This window comes from Grus americana, chromosome 17 (assembly GCF_028858705.1).
Source record: "Grus americana isolate bGruAme1 chromosome 17, bGruAme1.mat, whole genome shotgun sequence".
Lineage (NCBI taxonomy): Eukaryota > Metazoa > Chordata > Aves > Gruiformes > Gruidae > Grus > Grus americana.
Genome location: NC_072868.1, coordinates 2,967,532 through 2,987,273, shown reverse-complemented (window position 1 = coordinate 2,987,273; position 19,742 = coordinate 2,967,532). Strand labels below are relative to the sequence as shown.

General features: G+C 56.4%; 2 protein-coding genes across 2 annotated transcripts; both read right to left on the bottom strand.

Annotated features, from left to right (window-relative positions):
* Positions 1-2,978: 2,978 nt before the first annotated feature.
* On the bottom strand, positions 2,979-7,564 carry E2F1 (E2F transcription factor 1). Its single transcript, XM_054845879.1, has 7 exons — positions 6,817-7,564; positions 6,134-6,224; positions 5,339-5,558; positions 4,715-4,867; positions 4,443-4,557; positions 4,124-4,328; positions 2,979-3,860 (listed from the first exon to the last, which is right to left on the bottom strand). Exons 1-7 carry the CDS (start codon positions 7,009-7,011, stop codon positions 3,610-3,612), a joined length of 1,230 nt encoding a protein of 409 aa, XP_054701854.1. The 5' UTR covers positions 7,012-7,564; the 3' UTR covers positions 2,979-3,609.
* A 7,918-nt stretch (positions 7,565-15,482) lies between these two features.
* Positions 15,483-19,710, bottom strand: PXMP4 (peroxisomal membrane protein 4). Its single transcript, XM_054845885.1, has 4 exons — positions 19,203-19,710; positions 18,719-18,781; positions 17,917-18,115; positions 15,483-16,962 (listed from the first exon to the last, which is right to left on the bottom strand). Exons 1-4 carry the CDS (start codon positions 19,589-19,591, stop codon positions 16,699-16,701), a joined length of 915 nt encoding a protein of 304 aa, XP_054701860.1. The 5' UTR covers positions 19,592-19,710; the 3' UTR covers positions 15,483-16,698.
* Positions 19,711-19,742: the final 32 nt, after the last annotated feature.

The following is a 19,742-nucleotide window of genomic DNA, read 5'->3' as shown; positions in this document are numbered from 1 at the left end:
ATCAATTCTGGCAAGCTTTATGCTGTGTCAGCATCTAATGCTGCGCCCAGTCACTGCCAGCCTGTCCCAGAGCTCATCCCACTCTCGGGCTCTCCTGACTCCTCTGCCACCAAACCTCCCGGTGTGGGGACGGGAGACCCCACGACTGCCTGGGCTCAGCACCACGTCCGCATCCGGCACAGCTCAGTCTGTGGATGCCCACCCGCCCGCCGCAGCGTTTGCCGGTGCCAATGGAGCCGCCACCGCAGCCCGACGGCACCGGGCACCCCCAGAGCTGGACGGGCACGGTCCCTGCAGGGTTGCTGCCAGGGAGTGGGAGATGGGAGCGAACAGGAGCCAAGGACCCATGGGGCACGCAGGATGTGTGCAGCGTGCCCATCTCCTGCACCGCGCCTGCTTTGCCCAACAAAGAAAAGCATCCCTGGCGCAGACAGCTCATAAAACCCGGCAGCACCTGGGGCCGCTTCCCAAAGCCGCCACGTGCTCTTCGGAAACGAGAGCCCCTACACGAGCTGCCATCAGCTCTTTCTCCAGCGATTCAAAATAGCAGGAGGGAAGCCCTTCAGCTGCATCACGAATCACCCCTGGGAGGCAGAGAGGTTATTTTTATGGTGCTCTGGGGGACGCGGTCCTGTTCCTGGGAGGGGGGGGGAGCTGCTTTCATGGGGACAGGGAGTCCCAAGGGCTCGTCATCCCATGAGGTTCCCCATCAGGCGAATGTGATGGCGAACGCCATCAGAGAGGTCCGCCTTTGCTCAGGGGAAAAGGGAAAAGCTGTGCTGCTACCAGGGGATTAGATCGCTGGCGGGAACAGCCCTGCAGAGCTCAGGACGTTGGCGTGAGTCCTCTCCCTGCGCCCGCTGGCTCCCGGGAAAGCCAGCAGCCACTTTCCCCTCGCCGGGGTCTCAGCCCTTCGGGCAGCACCGCAGATCACCAGCACCCTCCGTGAAAATGAAACTAAAAGAGGGAGAGGAGAAGGAGGGCCGGATCTTGCTAAGGGGGGGATGAGGATGCACTGGCGTGCGGCTGAGCGCCCTGCGGTAAATCCTGACAGCTTCAGCACCTCTGTCACCTCAGGTGACAAACATTGACCTTGTAAAGAAGGACGCAGCAGGCAGGGGACCAGGGCCGTGCCCACCCACCCTGGTCTCCTGCCTCTGGCTCTGTGGGCCAGGAGCCCCACGGACCGGAGCAGCCAGAGAGCTCGTTCAGTTTAACTGCCTGAAAAACCTCGTTTGATGGGGCAACAGCGTGACAGCCACCGGCTCATCCCGCTCAAGCACAGGGCACAGACAGGCTGTGTGTGCCATTGCCCTCCTGGCCGCTGGGTTTTGGCACGGCACGGCACACTCCCCTCCACGCCACAGCCCCGCTCCCGAGCCCCGGCCGGTCCTGGGGGGCTGCAGGGAAGAGGGCTGGGCTGGGGACGGTGGGGGAGCTGGCACCACAGACGGCGCTGAGCCACCCTACACACCGCTATCCACGCGTGTCCTGCAGCAAGAACAATCCTGTGGCAGCACGAGGAACCGAGCACTGCGCTTGGGTGCGGGGATGGAGACACGAGGGCAGAGGTGGGAGGCCAGGCAGGGGTGATGGGCTCGCTGTGCCACCCCAGCACCTGCCAGCAGCCCAGCCTGAACCCGGGCTCCCATTCCCTACAAAAGCTGGCGCGGGAGCAGGGTGAGCTTATGCAACGCGGTCCGGGGTGAAATATTTATCCAGCTGTTTAAAGGAGAAGCAGACGGGAGGCCGGGCAGAACGAGGGGAGCGAGCACACAAACACGGGACAGGAGTGGTACGTCCCTGCCTGCCGCTGGAACAGGGGACATGGCACCCATGGGCCCGCTCCGGGCTGCCAGGGGTCCCTGGAGTCTCTGAGCATCCCTCCCCAGGGGGTCCCCAATGTCCCTCGCTCCCCAGAAAGGGGACGGTGTGCTGCAGAGGGCGTTGGGGCGCTCAGGATCAGGGCTGCAGCCAGCTCATCCCCAGGGAGCAGTGACATGGCGACCTTGAACTTTGGGCCGTGAACCGGTGCTGGCAGCTGCCTTCGGGCAGGATCAAGAGGTGCCGGGGCAAACGGGGGAAGCTGGGAAGTAACTGGGAACGCTGGTGTGGTGGATGCACGGGCTGGTTTCACATCGGCCCCACGCTGCCTTCCTCCTCTCCATGCAGGAGCTGCAGCCACGGGCACCCCTCTGCAAACAGGGCCCCAAAACCAGGGGCAGGCAGAGGAGGGGGAGCTGGATGGGGCCAGGGGCTGCCAAAAGGAGAAGTGACCCCCCCTCCCCCCGAGCCATCGTCCTGTCCCCCTGGGAACAGACTCTCTGCAGGAGCAGCCCCAGCTCCCACCCCACACGTGTCGGGGGGAATAAACCCCCCAAGGACCAAAGCACTTCCTGCAGCCCCAGGCAGTGACATACCTGCTCATGCATTTCAAGTTCAAAATGGAAAAAACCCCCCACAAAATAACCCAAAACTCCCTTGGTTTCTCAGGTTGGAGCCCCCACCACCCCTAACACCCCCAGCCGCCCGAGCGCAGCCTTACACCGAAGGGGTCAGTAGAAACCTTTATTAATTACGAAGCTCAGAGGAACACAAGCTTGTTAAAAGGCAGTAAAAGTGAAAGTGCGTCTCCAGCCCAGGCCCGGGGGGCACCAGGACCCCCTCCCCTCCACCTCCCCCAGCCCCAGTGGGCAAGAGAGGGGGAGATGAGCCGAAAGGCTGAACGTCTGCGTCAGGAGGGGAAGAAAAAGCCTGGAGACAGCGTTAGGTCCTCGCCCGCAGAGATGCACCCCCCAGGACACCCCTGTGTCCCCCCCCGAGGGGACACACACACGGTCCCAGGGTCGCCAGCCCCATCCCCCCTCCCGCAGCCCCCTGCCACCGCGGTGGCCTCGCCAGCAGCCCCGTTTTGGCCACGAGCAAAGCCAGGACGTGCCGGCGAGTCCCCGGCGGGACCCTCCATGTCCCCCCTTGGCCAGCACTGTCCCTCCACTCCCTCCTGCCCCCCCCCGCGTCCCGGGAGAGCTCCCACGCGCCATAAATAATAAATAAATACCCGACACTCAGCTGGGCTGCGGGCAGCCCCCCCAACACAGGGGGAAACAGCCTCGACCCAGTGCCCCCCACATCTCCACCACCCCCTTCCCAGCGTGACGAAACCTCTCGGCACCCCCATTCTGCTGCACAGCCTCCACCGAAGCCCCCCACCGGGAAATTACACACTGTCCCCAGGGGACAATAATAAATTAATCAAATCTATACACAGGACTGCTTAAAGCTCTGTAACGGGCACCTGGGGAGGGGGGCAGGCAGTGGCTCTGCCCTGGGCAGCCCCCCCTGCCCCGTGATCAGGGCCCTGCAGTGGGTCCCATCTTGGGGGGACCCCCACCCTGGCATCCCCCTCGCTGGGCTGGAGCTGGGGACGCCACCGGCCCCTGCTGGGCTGGGGGGGCTGGAGGGATAAGAAGAAAATATTGCAAAAACGGACGGGGAGAGGAGCTGTGGATGCTGCAGCCGGAGGGGCTGCCTGCCCTGCCTGCGAGGGCAGGAGCCCAGGCGTGGGCCCCCCCTGCCTGGTAGATGCCCTGCGAGCATCCGGGCAGAGCCTCAGAAGTCCAAGGGCGTGAAGTCCCCAAAGTCACAGTCAAAGAGCTCGCTGATGCCCTCACCCTCCTCCAGGCCGAAGTGGTAGTCCTGCGCCTGTGGCGGTGACAGGTTGATGAACTCGTCCGCCAGGAAACCAGAAAAATCCTCCCTGCTCTGCTCCAGGAGGGCGTCCATGGAGGCCAGCGGCGAGAGGCTCACCTCCTCCACCGGGCATTTGCCAGGCAGCACGCTCGTCCCTGGCAGCAGCGTCTCTGCGGGGATGGGAAACAGCCGTAAATCCCACAATACTTGCCAAAAAGCCCCCAAAAAACCCAAAAAGCAGTTTTTGGCTATGCAGGAGAACCTGCCTTGCCCCCTCCCCACCTTGCTGAGGTGCCCGAGCATCACCCGGGCTCCTTCTTGTGCTGACAGCAGCAGGGCTCACAGCTGCAAACACAGCGAGAGCCACCAGCCAAAGCCACCATGCCAGCACCCCGTCCCCTACCCCAACTTGTCCCCAGCCCCGGCCGCCCACCTTGCCCTCCAGGCAGCAGCGGCATGTTCACATCCTGGGCGGGATGCAGGAGCGGGGAGGCTCTGGGCTGCGAATGGCCGGGGGACGAGTCCTCTGCGGGGGCTTTGAAGGGGCTCTTGACGGGGCTACAGACCCCCGAGCTGTCCTCGGGGCAGAGGAAGACATCGATGGGGCCCTGAGTGCTTCGCACAGAGACCTGGAAAGCCTGGGGAAAGGGGAGAGGAGTGAGAGGAGGAGGCACAAGGAGGCCCAGGGAGCCTGGGCTGCACTTTGCCGAGGGCCGTGCAGACATGGGGAGCAGAGGGTGACCCCAGCTCACCTCCGCTGGGTCTGAGACCTGCAGCTGGGTCTCCGGGGGGGCTTTGATAACCATCACCATTTGCTCCGAGGGGTCCACAATGCTGCGGAGATCCTGGCAGGTCACATAGGCTGCGGTGTGACGGGTCAAGGAGCAGACACGGGGATGCTTTCACACAGCAGCAGGGCAGGCAGCGAAACACCCTGCCTGCAACATGGCTAGGCTCACCTCGGGGCTCAACAGCGTGCCCCCCAACCCAGCCAGCCCCATCCCAGCCCCACACCAAAGGATATTGCTGGTTGGCGGGGTCCTCGGTGAGCAGGCGCAGCTGCACCGTGCACGTCTGGATGAGGTCGTCCAGCTGCCGCTCGGCCGCCTGCAGCTCCCGCAGCTCCTTCTCCAGCAGCCGGTGCCGGCCAGGGGCCCCCACAGTGGCCTGGCTGCCCCTGGGGAGCACCGCAGCTGTCAGGAGCCAAACCCCAAGGCTACCTCTGCCCCACGCTGTCCCTGTCCCCATGCAGTGTCCCACCTGGGCCAGGCTAAATCCCACCCCATACCCAGGGAATCAGCCTTGCAGGGATTTCCCAGTAGGGCACAGCGCTGGGGTCCCCTCCCTGAGCCCGGACGCAGCCCCCTGCTCCCCAGGCTGGCTCAGGGAGCCCAAGGGGGACTCGCGGACAACACAGGGATGCCAATGCTTCTCAGGAACCACCTGCAGTTGGGCACTGCCCTCACCCAGGGCCATGGCCCACGTGAATGGCAAGTCACCACTCGACCACCCAGCAGATGCTCTGATGACACTGCTCTGAGCTTCTCCATCCCAGCAAGACCCTGTTCCACCCTGAGCCCGGCCCAGGCAGCTCCCCATCCTGGGGTACAGCCAGCCACAGCCCCACGAGCCCGGCCCAGGGACATACAGCCACTGGATGTTGTTCTTGGACTTCTTGGTGATGAGCTGGATGCCCTCCAGGACATTGGTGATGTCGTAGATGCGCCTCTTCTGCACCTTCAGGACCTCAGCCGCCCAGTTGAGGTCCACCACGCCGTCAGGCGACTGGCTCAGCAGCTCCAGGAAGCGCTTGGTGGTAAGGTTCAGCGAGGTTTCGTAGCGAGACTTCTCTCCAGGAGACTTGGCCCCTGCCAGCCACAGAAGACAAGCATGATTTAGCCACAAGGGAAACCCAGCGCTGGAGCTGAGAAGTCCCAAAACACCCCTCCACAGCTGGCACCCTGAAACCCATCTGCTTTCTCAGGGCAATGGGGTGAGCTCCCCAAATCCTCCACGGGAAGGATGCTGCAGGACCTGGCGTGGGCTCTGAGACCCGTGCTCAGTCGTTGTGACACCAAGGTGCCAGGCAGGGCTCAGGGGGGAGATGACGAAGAGTCCACCTGGGACACTGCACTGACACCATGCCAGAGGCTACAGCTCCATCCCACAGCGAGGGACGGAGCCGGTGTGGTGCCCAGCAGATGGTCAGGCACAACTGTGCCACCAGCTCAGGGGACAGCAGCACGGGCTGGAGAGAGCGGCCAGGCACAGCCCAGCCCCAGGAACAGCCTCTCCAAACCAACACAAAGCGATGGGGAGAAGCTGCCAGGGAGGAGCCCAGAGGCGCAGCCCAGGGCGTGGGCAGCAGAGCGGGGCTGCCGGACCCGCTGCTCCAGGCTGGGCCGGCCGGGGTGGGGGGTGACAGGGGGAGCGGGGCCGGTACCTTTAGTGGGGTTCCTGGCCCTGCCCCGGCCCACCGGCAGGCTCTCTGCTATGTACTGGTGATCCGTCTCCAAGTTCAGCTTCCTCTTCACCTGCGAAGGGATGCGGCTCATCGGAGGGACGGCCACCCAGGGCACCCACCCACTGCCCCCCACAGCGCTGGTGACGGGGGCGGCTGCGAGGGACCCCCCCAGGGACCGCAGTACGGCAGCCCCCGCTCCCGGCAGGAACGGGTTGACAGGAGCGGCTCCCCGGCTGCCATGCACGCCAGCGGGGGGGCGGGGGTGCTGGTCCCGGCGCGGGGGGCCCCGCCACGCTGTGGGGAGCGCCCCAGAGCAGGCGCAGGCTGCAGGAGGGGGGAGGCAAAGCGCGGCCCAGAGCCCGGGCGTGCGGCTTCCGGAGCGGCAGCTGGGCAAGGGCCGCGCTCGGCAGGTGTGCTGCGTGGCACGGAGCACGGCACGGTGCACGGCACGGAGCACGGCACGGAGCACGGCACGGAGCAGTACAGTGCGGCGTGGCACAGCACAGCCCGGCCCGGTATATAGCCCGGCTCGACGCGGCCCAGTATTGTGCGGCCCGGTACGTAGCACGGGCCCGGTGCATCGCAGGGGCCCGCCGGGTCCCCGGCTCCGCAGCCCCGCGCTCCCGCGCCGCCCCCCTCCCCGTCCCGGTCCCGGGGGTTACCGGCGGGCGGCCCAGCGCGGGCCGTCTCGGCGCGGCGCCGGGACGGGCGGGCTGCGGCGTGGCGAAAAGCAAGAGGTCGGCGTCGGGGTGGCCGCCGCCCGCGGGCTCCTCGGCGGCGGAGACGATGAGGAGGTGCGGGGAGGCGCTGCCCAGCAGCGCCGCCAGCCCCGCCGCGCCGCCCGCCGCCGCCGCCATGGCTCACATGGCCGTCGGGGCCGGGGCGGCGGGCGGCGCGGCGGGCAGGGCGCGGGCAGGGGCGCGGCCCATGCCGGGCGCGGGGCCGCTCCGCTCCGCTCGGCTCCGCGCCCGCCGCCGTATTGTTCGGCGCGCCGGCCCCGCGCGTCTTTGCGCGCCAAATCCTTTTTGCCGCGAAAGCGGCGCGAGCCTCCCCGCTGCCCGCCCATTGGCGGCGGGGGCTGGTGGGCGCCGCTCCATTGGTCGCCGCCGCCGAAGCGACGGGCGGTGCCGCTCGCCTATTGGTCGCGGGCGGCGGCGCCGGACGCGCTGACAGGCGGCCAATCGGCGGCGCCGCGCCGAGGTAGGGGCCAATCGGGGGGCGGCCCGGGGACGCGGCGGGGGCGGGGCCGGGCCGGGGGAGCGGCGGCAGCCGCCACACCCCCTCCCCCGCCGGGGTTCCCGCTCCGGGGCATTCCCGGGCCGTGCTTTGCCCACCCGTGGTCTTTCTTAAGCTTTTCCCTCGCGAAAAGCTGGCCACGCAGCACCGTCACGCACGGAGGGCTCTCTGTGCCCCGGCCTCCACGTCCTGCCCCGTCGGGGTGACGGGCTTCCGGCTGCGGGCGCAGCTGCTCTCCGGATGGCGGAGGAGGAGGAGGAGGGCACTGGCACACTCCCACACCCACGAGCGAAGTCCATCTCGCCCCTCATCCCCCCCCCCCCGCGGACTCTGCCCGCCCGTGGGGCCGGCTGAGACACCGGTGGAGAAGAGGGTGGGCTCGGGGGGTGCCCCCGGACGTGTCCCCGCCCCGGGGGTGGCGGTGACCCCAGTCCAGGCTCGCAGCATCCCCTCGCCGCAGGGGCACGCACGCCGGCGGGCACGGAGGGGCGCGCAGCCGTGCTGGGGTGCAACAACCGTCGGGCGGGAGCTCTGCTGCCCTGCGGGACAGCGCTCTCCGGGCGGTGTTGGGGCTCTTGTCCCACCTCCCCTCTTGCGAACCTGTCCCGAGACCGTGGACGAGGCCGTGGACGAGGCCGTCGGGCGCGTCTTGGGGCTTTGGGCGCTGATACCGCCCGAGGGGTCCAGCTCATGCAGACTGGGCGCTGCAACCTGCTCCGTCCGGTTGCCGGATGATTCACGGCATTTTGTGTTTCCAACCACCAAACAGCTGTGGATCAGCTTCTTCAGCACGAGTTCATAACCCCTTGCAGGGCGACACGGAGAAACAGCTCTGCCGGAAGCAAACTCTGCACTTGACCGTGCTGGCAGCTATCTCCAGCGGCAGGTCGGTGCGGGCAGAGGGGGTGGCAGCCGGAGCAGAGAGAGATGATAGTCCACCCACAAGACACGGCACGGGCGGCTCCTGCCACCAGCATCTCCCGCGTGCAGGATGCCGATAACCCTCGTGCTGCATGAGAAGGCAAAATTAAAAAGGAAAAAAATTACATATATCCTTCTAATAAAAAAACTTGCTTTTAAAGACTAGGTCTTTCCCAGGGCCCACAGATGTTGAAGCTCATGGGCAAAGCGTGGGTCTCAGCCAGGCACCCAAAACCCCTCTGTACCCCCCCCCCCCAAGGTGCAACACGCGTCCCAGGGGGGGCCCCGTGGTCGAGCACGGTGGCCCGCAGCCCCTTGTTGCCGCCAGGCAGGGCTGTGGCTCAGCGCTGGCTCCGTCCCCGCTGCCAACCCCGACCTGCCTGGGATGCAGGAGACGGGGTGTTTTTTCCACCAGTGCGTGGGATGCAGGAGGCATTCGCAGCGATGAGTTAACTCCTCTGCTGCAGAGCAGATCCTGACACGCAGTCCCCTGCGCTGGCCTAACAGGTTTCAGGCGTTAAAGGATTTTATGCTGGATACTTTGGCAGCGGCCGCAATTCCCCTGCAGGACAGCCAGCACGGAGCGGTGACGTGATTTCCCTGGATCCCTACTACATCCTTAAACACACCAGTAACATACTGCGTGTCCGTGACCAATCATATCACTTCTCCAAACCTCATTTCTCCATCAGCAAAGAGCAAACAGAAATGCTGCCTTGCTTAAAGGAAATTAATACAGTTAATTAACACTTGGCCCTTCTAATATTCAAGGCCCCGCTCTCCGGAGCCCTCGCACTGCAGTATCATCATTACTGTGAAGCATAAGCAACAGTTAGACCAGATGTTTGCACACAGTTAATGTTTCTTCCATCTGGGGAGGGGGGAAAAAGGCAACCCCAACAGCCGGGCGGGAGCGAATGGCTGGCAGTGCTCTCCCCGTCCCCGGGGAGCCTCGGCCAGGCGCTTCCTGGGGTGACGGCAGGGTTTGGGACACAGCTGCTGCACCAGCTGCTCCCGCTCTGCTCACAAAGGCTGGGTTCCCCCCCCCCCCCCCAAATTCACATGGGAGCTTATTCAGGGGGAGCAGGCTGCGCTCTGCCCACCTTTCCCCCATGCTGCCTCGCCGTGCTGCAACTTCTCCAAGGCTTTTGGTGCTGGCAGCTCTGAAAAAGGGAGGTTGTGAAGATAAATGAAAGGCAAATGCTGGTGGGAGAAGGAAGATCAGGGGCTTTTCTTGCATGCATGTGAGGGAAAGCAGATGAATCCCGTGTCCCGCACAGCTGCAGCCTCCTCCCAGCCTCACCAGCCCTGCCAAGGAGTAGAGACGTGCTCTCAAGATTAGCTGTCTGGTGGGTGCTGCACAAAGATAAAGTCCTGTCTCTGGCCCCACTTGGTCACGGAGAGGATCAGGAAGGCTATTCATACGCTTTGTACCCCGGCTGGATTTACCCCGCAGCAGTCAATGGGTTCGGGTGGGTTTCGGCTGCCTTGCGCCTGGGGACAGCCTGGGGCGAGGGGTCTGCTGGTCCCTGCGCTGAAGGAAAAGCCCGGAGCGGGGCAGGTATCTACACTGCAAAATCATCTCCTGGCAGTGGGAGCAGGCAGGAGGAGAGCTGGCAGGAGGCAAACCTGCATCCCTGTCCTCAGTTAACCTTAGCGTGTAGGTGTCCCAGAAGCACAATTACTGTCCTTGTCAGCCGCAGCGTGTCCTGCCTTCAGCAGTTCCCGTACAGACTGCACTGAGCTCTCGCACTGGAATGACTGCGTCGTGCTTTGGTTCAGATGACGGCGAGCCGACGGCGTGGCACGCTCTCGCAGCCAGAGCACCTGCGGAGGGGACAGGCAGCTGGGGAAAGCCCAGAGCCCCCGTAGTCCTGCTCTCCTGACCTTACTGCCCTCCACCTCAGTCACCTTAGCCATCGCCTCTTTCCTATGGGAACTGAAGCCATTTTCTGATAGCGCAAATAGAATAACAAAAGCTCGCTTGCAGCAGCAGAACATCACTGATTTAGGTGTTTTCTCTCAAATCCCAGCCCCAAAGCCACTCTGTTTGACAAGGCTTTTGGACTTCCTTCACTCAAGGCCTGTGGAGGAATGGAGAGGCTGAAGGGTTTCTCTCCTTGCACAGCGGTGCGTTGTGCAAATAGCCTGGGTCTCATCAAGGGGTACATTTGGGACTAAACCCCTTGACGTTGTCTTCTGTGCTTTAGCTTTTGCCTGGACTTAGTAACTGTAGCCAGTCCAAGTTCACTTCCCAGCAGGTCATTGGCACTGTGAACCCAAAAGGCAGGTAAAGTGTCAGAGCCAAACCTGTAGCTCACTCAGAGCTTCACTTGGAACAGAAGAAGGACTCGGGTACAGCACGATGCTTTGAGAGGGGAAAAAGCCCTGCTTTAAGATAGGACAGACATCAGTTTGGAGGTGGTAATTTGGCTTCTCCTGGGCCTGGGCTGGACACTCTGGTATTGCAGCAGCTACAAAGCAGGAAGTTTTGTCTTACAGCTACTCAGCGCTCCCCTCGCAGAGGGACCCTCTTCTGCTTGGGATCAAGACCACCATAGGGAGATCCTCACACAGGAGCCACTTTATCTGCACTACTGCAGCTGTTACCTCTACAGCAGCTCCCAACCTGGAAGAGGCAGCAAAATCATCTATATACATCCTTGTTTTGTCTAACTATTTGTGTATGTCCTTATTTCGTTTAGCTAACAGGCAAAGCTGGTTCAGACTCATGTCCAGTGCCTCGTACCTGCGCCCTGCTCTGGCAGATGGTCCTGCTGCAGGCTGTCTGCCCTAGAGAGGAGCATTTGGGCCAGGACCAGGCGCACAGACTGAAGCCAGGACTCCACACACGAGCAGGGCAGTCACCGACAGAGCTTCCTCCAGCTGACTTCTCTTCGAACAGTTGCACGCTCTCTGCAACCACTCGCCTGCGTTCCTGGCGGACTGCAAGGCACTGAGGAGCAGTCTGCCCTGTAACTGTGTCACCCCAAGAATTCCCAGTGGGACAGATGGACTCTTTGCTAGCTGCAATGCAAGAGCTGGTCATGCTTTCCCATTTACACTGCGTTTGTATATGCTACAAACCTCCCCAGTTTGACTCACTTGGTTTGAAGATACGGCCACGCTAAGCGATCCAAACAGCTACTCTATAGGAAAGTTAATGCTTAAAAAAACCCAAAAAAAAACCCCCCCCCAAAAAAACATAAAAAGGATGACAGCCACCGCAGTTTGCCGTTGCAGCTAGGATCCTTACCCGAGCTAGCCAGTGCTGCAGTAGTTAAATCTGATGGTGTGGTCAAAGCAGCACCAGCTATTGCCTCCACGCTGGTAACACGACAGCACAACCGATGCCAAAAGTGCACTCTGTGCATGACTTCTCTACATATAGGACTAGTAACATGGAATAATTAAGCATTGCTTTATATATTTTAGCTTAATAATGATGACAGTAAAAAAAGACAAAAAAACTAGTTTTTTATTATGATTATAGAAAGCACAATATTACCATATTCAAAGACTGATTATACAGAAATAATCTGCAAATGGGTTTGGCAGAAAGTCTTGGATCGATGTACTACACTGCCCAAGAAGTCAGTTCATAGTGGACAGAGCTACTTCTACACTCTCTGCCCCCTCTTTTCCATGTTTTAAAACCAAAACCTGAGATATTCCTACAAGCATTCTGATCAGGATAATTACAAGTTACCTGAGTTTATGTTCTTAACTTTATTCTACGCTGTCAGAAAATCAGGGCCTGGCTTACACAGCAATTATGAACACAAAATATATACCAAAAGCAGAGATAATAATACTTGTATTATAGAGCATTTGTTTTCCCCTCTCCTCATCACCAGTCTCATAAGGAAATGAGACAGATGCAAATTCTGCTAAGTAAAGAAAAAAAGTTACCTCCTCCAGCAATCTGGTATGAACACACAGGTTGAAAATTCAAGATTAGCACCCCTAAAATATTAACAGTGGCAGACAGGCATTACACTGGATAGCACTACGCCTTATTTTCTCTCCTCCCTTATCTGCTGGATTTCAAAACCAGCATCAGAAAACCGAACGCATTCTGCTCAGGTTGGCATGAGCCAGGAAGACAAACGCAACCTGACAAATAGGAAGCAGCATGTGGCTCGGGATATCATCCAAAGGTCGTATTTGTGCTGATGCAGTGAAAATGAGTTTGAGTCACAGCGGTTTCTCCTGTGTGAGGGTTTCTGCACGGGGTTTTGGTTATTTCACTAGCACCAGCCATGGATGGCTCCCGTCTCGATGCAGAGCTTCACATGCACAGAGGGTCCCCATGGACACTTCAGCAGCCAGAGACCATCCCCGCTCTTCTACACTCCACCCAGCTCGGTTTAAAGCAGAGCTTGAACTACTCTACCAGGGCAAGAAAGTCTCACAGCACCAATACTAAAGCTCTCCTGCAGCCTCTCCCTCCTGACCCAGCTGTCCAGAGCAGGGGTGGTTATTGCCCAGACACACGGATGGTGACCGGGACAAAGCACGCCAACACGTTGCGAACATAGGTTCACACCTCACAGCAGCCGCAACCTCCGTAATCGCTCCTCTGTGGCATTAATTGGACCAGCGCAAGTTTTTCTTTCAGAAATATCCTCCCCTCAACTGAAAGGATCAAACACAGTACAGAACACCTCACCTAAACCAAATGTCATGCACCCCATTTAATTTTCACCTTTGTTAAATAATGTAATTGTCCCGGAAACAGTTCTGCAGCAATCCAGAGAGCCAGCACTAGCATACAAGCTGTCCTCCAAAGACAAATGAAGCACAGTGGGTATGCTAGGGCAGCATGCAGCGGCAGTAAATAACCCTGAGGTTGCTTTGTTCCTTCATAAAATAAATGATTAATAGCTCAGTATAGTCAGTCTGCTATTCAAGGCTTGCCGAAAACTTTTTGATCAGTTTGATTCATTAACCTTTAAAACTGCCTCTAAAAGAGGCTTAAAATCTGAAGAAGTATCATTTTAAAATGTACACTTCAGTTTTATCCAGAAATCCTAATTTTTGACAAACCAAGCTAAGCATTGAGACACTCAGCTCCTCTGTAGAGGCACTCAGCACCTCACAGTCAGGTGCCGAGGAAGAAATAACAAGGTAAAATAAAGTTGATGTAGGCAAACAAAAGCATGCTCATCTTTAAATTCAAAACCGATCAGGGCTGGGGGGAGAAAATGGCACTTCTTTGTGATTCTTAAGCATTTGGCCGATTCGCAGGTGGCTTCCCAACTGTCTCTTTATTTCTTCTGGTTTTAATGCTAATAAAAAAGGAACACAAACAGGGGACTCAATTCCCCACACAATGCGCTGGGGGAGTGCAGGGAGTGTAACTTATGTATCTGAAAAGTCTGACTCAGACAAATTACTTCTAGTTCACTTCCTTACTACACGCCCGCATTGTTCCAACACCTCAGGAGCATAAGGGGGTTCATCCCCAGCTATCTGGTCACAGAAACAGCAATGCGGGCTAATGCCGTTAAAGAACTGTTCCAATTACTTCCCTGGGGAAAGAAGTGACTTGCAGCTTAACGTCCTGCCCCAACGCAGCAGGAAAACCAACCGTCCGCAAACGCCCGGCTAATGGCTGCTGCTATACGGGACCCGCTCCTGGGATGAGCTGCAGTTTGTCTTCCAGGGATGGCAGCTGGTTCCTGGATCAGAAGTACAGATGGTTGGAGGCTCAGGCACGGTTTGCTTTGAAAGTGAGGCTGGTGATAGATTCCCAAAAGAAAAAGGGCGTTTTGAACCAAGGACGACCGATGGCCGCTGCTGCCAGGTTGATACTAAAACTTGCTATTGCCTCATTTTTGGCATCTAGAGAGGACTGATACTACGGACAGGACAGGTCACTACTCCCTCGCAAGGCCAGAGAAGCACTGCACAAGCAGCCACATGGCTGCAGTGGCAGAGCTACTACCACAAGAAAATGATTTCACCTCCAAGGGAATCACAAGCCTTTCTCAGAGAAAGGAATGCCAGCTATAAATTAAAAAGTTTAAAAACTTCTTATAGACACACGGCTCACACAAAGAGCCTGCACCACCTTTTGCTACAATAATTATACATGGGCAAGGATTTGCAAGTCTAATAGTTCTAGGGAGAAATTCTTGAGCCATGGCTGTCAGGTTCTGGAAGGCTTTTCTGAAATCCCATCAAAGCTTGTAGGAATTCAGCAATATTAGCAGAATATTAACATTCTTATTTGGAACAACATTGAGGCTTCTGACATAAAAATAAGAATGCTGCACTTGTGCTGCTTCAGATATCCAGCAGTGGTACAAATAAAGACATGATGTTTATGAAGAAATCAGACCTCACCTGTAGCTTCAGTACTTTTTCTGTACTTGAATCTTTACACTTATCTAGACCAAACAAAATATTTAACTACAAAGAAACAAAACCAATTCCTAACTTCTACAGCTTTCCTGGGGTCTATCTGATTAAATAGTGATTGATATTCAAATTCAAGTATTCATTACAGACTGTAATAGCAGATGAAGTTAAAAGCTGAAGGCACCCTGGACAGTTATTAATGCAAAGCAGCATCTTGTCTTTTGGGCACCAAAGATGGGTATGTCATGGATTTGCATGGGATGAAGCAGCAGCTTCCATCTCTACACTGTAAGAGATGAACAGCGTCAGACTTGGCGTTAGATTCAGTTCAAGAGCCAGAAGACTGTTCCTGCTCCACCTGAGCCACTCAGGACACAGTTCAATCCCAAACATGACAGCACCAGGCAGACTATGGGGAGGGGAACATTTCACTCTCCCTCTTGCTGACATGGAGAGTGGAAAAGCAAAGAAGCGCTCAGAATATGGTAACAGTCATAAAAGAGCTTAGGAAGACAAGGAAAAATGACTTAAGAAAAAATTGATAATTTTTTTTCTACTCAGAAGCTACCTGAACTTAAACGTACCACTTCTGTCATACTATTAAATACGAGAAATTGCTGGAGCCTGGAGCGTAAAGAGACTGCAAGAGATGCTGAAGAGCAGCATCAGTAGGATTATGAAATGACGCAGTCAGGTCAAGACGGAAAAGCAGATGGGTACAGGGAGAGCAAACAAAGCCAAAAGGAAACGGTTAGCACAGGGAACTTAATGACTCTCTTGTGAATATCACCACATAAAACCAGCGTGTCAGGAATTATTTTAATGTACATCATTAAGTGAATGGCATAGTGTTATACAACAGTGTGAGTGCTTTGCACTATTAACAGTTTAATTTTATTAATTTTAAACCAGTTTTCGTTCTCTCTCAGCTATCTAGACAGTCTTCTGTTAAAGCCCAGCACATGCTGCGCTATTCCTGGGGCTCAGCGACGTATTTTTAAGAGTAAGATTCACTTGTATGTTCATCCATGGCCTCAACCTGGCTCAGCAACAAGCCCACATAGACTACCAGTATATTCAAGATTCTGGACCTAAGAGAAACTCATGTGCTTATCTTCCACCAAAATAAAAGTGCTTGTTAAAAGTGTTGCTCGCTTCTATGTATACAGTACCCAGCATGATATCTGAGGGCATGCAACGTGCCTCAGCCTGTTTTCAAAGGAGTCTAAGTTGCATAACTGTTTTTGGTATTTAGTTCAAGCAGCTTTTAAAAACTTTACAAATAAGTTTAAAATAATTACAGGGTATTAATTAGTGCACTCTGCAGAGGGACAGATTCAGCCCAAGTGCATGAAAGAAACAGAGTAAAAATATTCCTTCCAAGCCTGATTTACCAGGCTTCTACCAGACAATCTCAACAGTTTTATTCTCAAACATCTTATTGTCTCCCTGAGGGAAAACTGCAGAGAAACTCTCTTAAGGAGCACACAACTGTCCTTGTAATAGTTTAAACAAGATTTCCAGTTGTCCACAGAAATCAAGAAAAATATGTCCCTGCTTTCAGACCTGAGCAGGTCCCTCAGTCCCATCACACTACGGTGAGCACAGCAGCACAGAAAAACGCTTCTGTCTTGTGAGCATTCAGACAATCCCTAGAACATTTTTTTTTTCATGATTAGACGTACTCCCCACTTACTGTCAGGCTGTCATTTTATATTTAGTTCCTTTAAAAAATAAAACCACATACTTCTAGGGAAAATAAGGCCTCTTTTAAAAAAAAGACTTATTCTAACTCAAGATTCCCCCCAGGCATTTTACTCTCACTGAGGACTGCAACAAGTTTCTGTGGGGTGTTTACTTGCTCTAAACAAAGCCAAGAGAAGACTAATCAGAGCATTTTTGGCCAGGACACAAGAAGCAACAGTACTTGATAGATGTTAATTTAAAAAAAATCATCAGTCAAGAGCAACAGAATCACCTTTTCCCTTAGCTGCTGGAAGGTGTTCCCATTCAAAGGTGTTTTACTTGCTGTCTGTCCTTTTGTTATAAATGAGAAAGTCAGAAATGTCATGCCATACGTTACTATCATCATACAGGTAGGTCATGGAGGACTGCAGAGAAGGCTGCAGGGTTTGCCGGTGGTATTCAAAGAGCCAGAGAACTGTTCCCCATATCAGAGCAGCGACAAGTGGAAAGGGATCCTGCTTTGGCTGCGGGACATAGCCCTTTTCCACTGCCAGCCGAGACAAGCCGAACAGGATACGAGACAGCAGGTACATAATAATCTGCACGAAGAGAAAACCCAAAGAACATTAGGTAAATAACCTGAGCAGATACACTAGGCAGGTTAAACGATTTAGAAGCAATCAGCTAGGCAAGAGGGGTGGAAGCAATTCACCCAACTTCACAGCAAACAGGCTGTAGGTTCACATACCAAGCAGTCTTTATAACTGGAGATGTTTGTGCCTTCCCTATGTCCTCAAAGTCCTACTTCTCTGCTGGTGCTCTAATTTAGTAATCAACAAGTTACACTTGATGCAACATATCTTTGCAGTTGCACAACTTTCATTTTTGCTCAGTTAATGCTACCTCAGATGCTGCTGCTGATAGAAGTCACGGAGCAGCCCTGCTAACCTGCCGAGCTGATACAAACTCGGTAGTCTGGACACATCCTAAAACCAGACTGAAAGTACACTCTTGCAGGGGATTGCATAAGTAAAACACTTTTCATTAATCTGCGTCTGTTTTATTGACTGATTAATCTGTGACTGAGTGCTAACAACCAAACTTCCCCAAGCTGCTTTTTCAGTTTAACCGGTTTAGCTAAGCATAGCTCAGTAACTGATTGTGCTCCACACTCAACGTCCAAGCTACAGGGTTTGGCCCTGCAAGTGGGCAGACTAGGAGCGCACGCAGCAGTTACCACAGCTGGGATGACAGGTGGGGTAACCCAACAGCTTCGGATTGCGTGACTGCCTGCCCTCCTAGGTATACAAGTGCAGCTCTGGAGGTAAACTTGGGCTTTTAGCCCTCAAACTGCACGTACCGTTCACAGAGGCACACAATTTGAGTGCAGCGCAGCCAAAACCAGAACTTGTGCAAAGAGAAATGTAATAAAAGAGAAACGGTACGTTGTAAGAAGCACCAGAAACATGCCAGGCTATACCAACTCCTGGCACACGGTCATCCATCTGTTGGGTTTTTTTTTTGTCAAGGAAACTTTCAACAAATGCATTTACCTGGCTGTTGATGGCATTGTTCTCACCGAACACTAGCCAACCTCCAATGCAGGCTGCAAAGAAAGAATGAAATGGAATTTTTTTCCCCTGTAGTTGGGACTGCAATGCCATCAGCCCCTTGTAGGTGAACACAAAATACGCCAGGTTCCGGGAATGAGTGTACGTAGCCTGAGCAATCGATTTCAATTTCTCTCTTAAACTGAAGAAAAGAAACAGACAATTAGAAGAGCAAGAAGGCAGGACCACTGACTCAGCCTGGACACTATGCCCCTCTGGCCTACCCGTCTAGACTGACAGCGCAGGTACCCCGCAGAACATCAACTTTGTGAGGGAGGAGAAATCCCTTCACCCCCGGCTCACTCATCAGAACACAGTCAACATCTCTACTTAGACTGTGGACTGTGCTTTTGTCTAATTCTATGAATAGTCAAGGAGCTTTTTATTTTTTTCATTGTTTCTTATTTTTTGCCTAAGTGCAAACCTCTGGCATAAGCAGGGAGAGCCACAAGGTGCACTGCTACAGCTTGGCTTCCCATATTTGAATGGAGAGCAGAGCGCAGCAGTTTGCATCTGCTAATTTCTCCTCTGCTCGCTGGTTCTCATCAACCATTGCACAAGTGGCTGACCCAACGGGTATGTATATTTGTGTGCATACGAGTTGTCCCACGTAGCTATCAGAACAACGGGCTATGACCATGGCTCACATATCTTTCTGCTTTTTAAGCCCTCTGGAAACATGAAAGATTGAACACTTGAATGAAAGCATTCTGAGCAGTAACAAACACAGAACTAGGGTTCGTACCTTCCACTCTTGAACAGGAAAGTCATCACCAGGGCATGTGGGGCACGAATTTTTGCTCCATAACTGCAAAAGCGAATAGGTGTTTCAGACTTTTTGTATTATGCTGTCAAATGATTGTATTCCTATTATGCTACTTAAGCAACTACATCTTACTCTTAAGCCAGCCCAGTAGCAGCAGCAGCCGCCCAAACCAGAAGGAGCCCAGGCCACAGGCTTACGAGAATGTGCACCCCAATAAGCCAGGCCCAAAGGGGACGCCAAAACCGGTTAAAACCCTCTTATCGGTGAGAGGCACGGAAACGCCTCTCCTGAACCTCTACCACAACAGCCCCGGCCTCCTTACAGGCAAGGAGGGCACACGGCGGCCTCCCCGCGGCCCTCGGGGCGGCTGGGCCCCGACGGAACCGAGACACCCCACCACACACGCCCCCCTCCTCAGGCCCGGCGCCCCATCCCTCCCCTCGGCCGCACCGGCTGCACTCACACGGCCCCGTTGCGGAAGCCCTTGAGGACGGCGAGCGCGGCATGGTAGCGGCGCTGCTGCAGGAGGGCGTTGGCGGCGCGGAGCAGGGCGCGGAGCGCGTCCCCACCGCCGGCCATGGCGCACCTCCCGCCGGGACCGGCCTCGGCTGCCGGCAGCGCACGCTTCCGGAGGCGGGGCTCCGCCATGCGCATAGGCCCCTTCAGCTGTCCATCGACGCTCTTGGCCAATAGACGGCGCCACCTTAACCGCTCATAGGTGGGGAACGTCTGTCCTGCAGCCAATGGGGGGCCCGCGGAGCGTCCCGCCTCACCCCCTCCCGCTGAGGGCGGTGCTCGGGCAGCGCTCGCCGCTGTCGGCCCCGCGGGGCGGCCCGGCCTGGAGCGGGTCATGGCTCCGGGGGCGCGGCCCTCCAGCGGCAGAGGCGCGGGGCGGGGGCTCGGGCTCCGCGTGCCCTCGCAGGCGCCGCGGCGGGAGACCGAGCGGGGCAGGTGCGGCCGCCGGGCTGTTCCTGCCCTTCTTGGCGGGGCCCGGCCTCCACGG

What these genes read in the sequence shown, in the direction of transcription:
- E2F1 (XM_054845879.1), bottom strand. Translation starts at nt 7,011, where the DNA reads ATGGCGGCGGCGGCGGGCGGCGCGGCGGGGCTGGCGGCGCTGCTGGGC. An exon ending in GGCCAGGAACCCCACTAAAG is followed by an intron (nt 5,559 to 6,133) that starts GTACCGGCCCCG and finishes TGTGGCTGGCAG; the next exon opens with GGGCCAAGTCTCCTGGAGAG. An exon ending in AGGTCTCAGACCCAGCGGAG is followed by an intron (nt 4,329 to 4,442) that starts GTGAGCTGGGGT and finishes CCCTTTCCCCAG; the next exon opens with GCTTTCCAGGTCTCTGTGCG.
- PXMP4 (XM_054845885.1), bottom strand. Translation starts at nt 19,591, where the DNA reads ATGACCCGCTCCAGGCCGGGCCGCCCCGCGGGGCCGACAGCGGCGAGC. An exon ending in TTCCTGTTCAAGAGTGGAAG is followed by an intron (nt 18,116 to 18,718) that starts GTACGAACCCTA and finishes TCTTTTCTTCAG; the next exon opens with TTTAAGAGAGAAATTGAAAT. An exon ending in ACAATGCCATCAACAGCCAG is followed by an intron (nt 16,963 to 17,916) that starts GTAAATGCATTT and finishes CTCTTCGTGCAG; the next exon opens with ATTATTATGTACCTGCTGTC.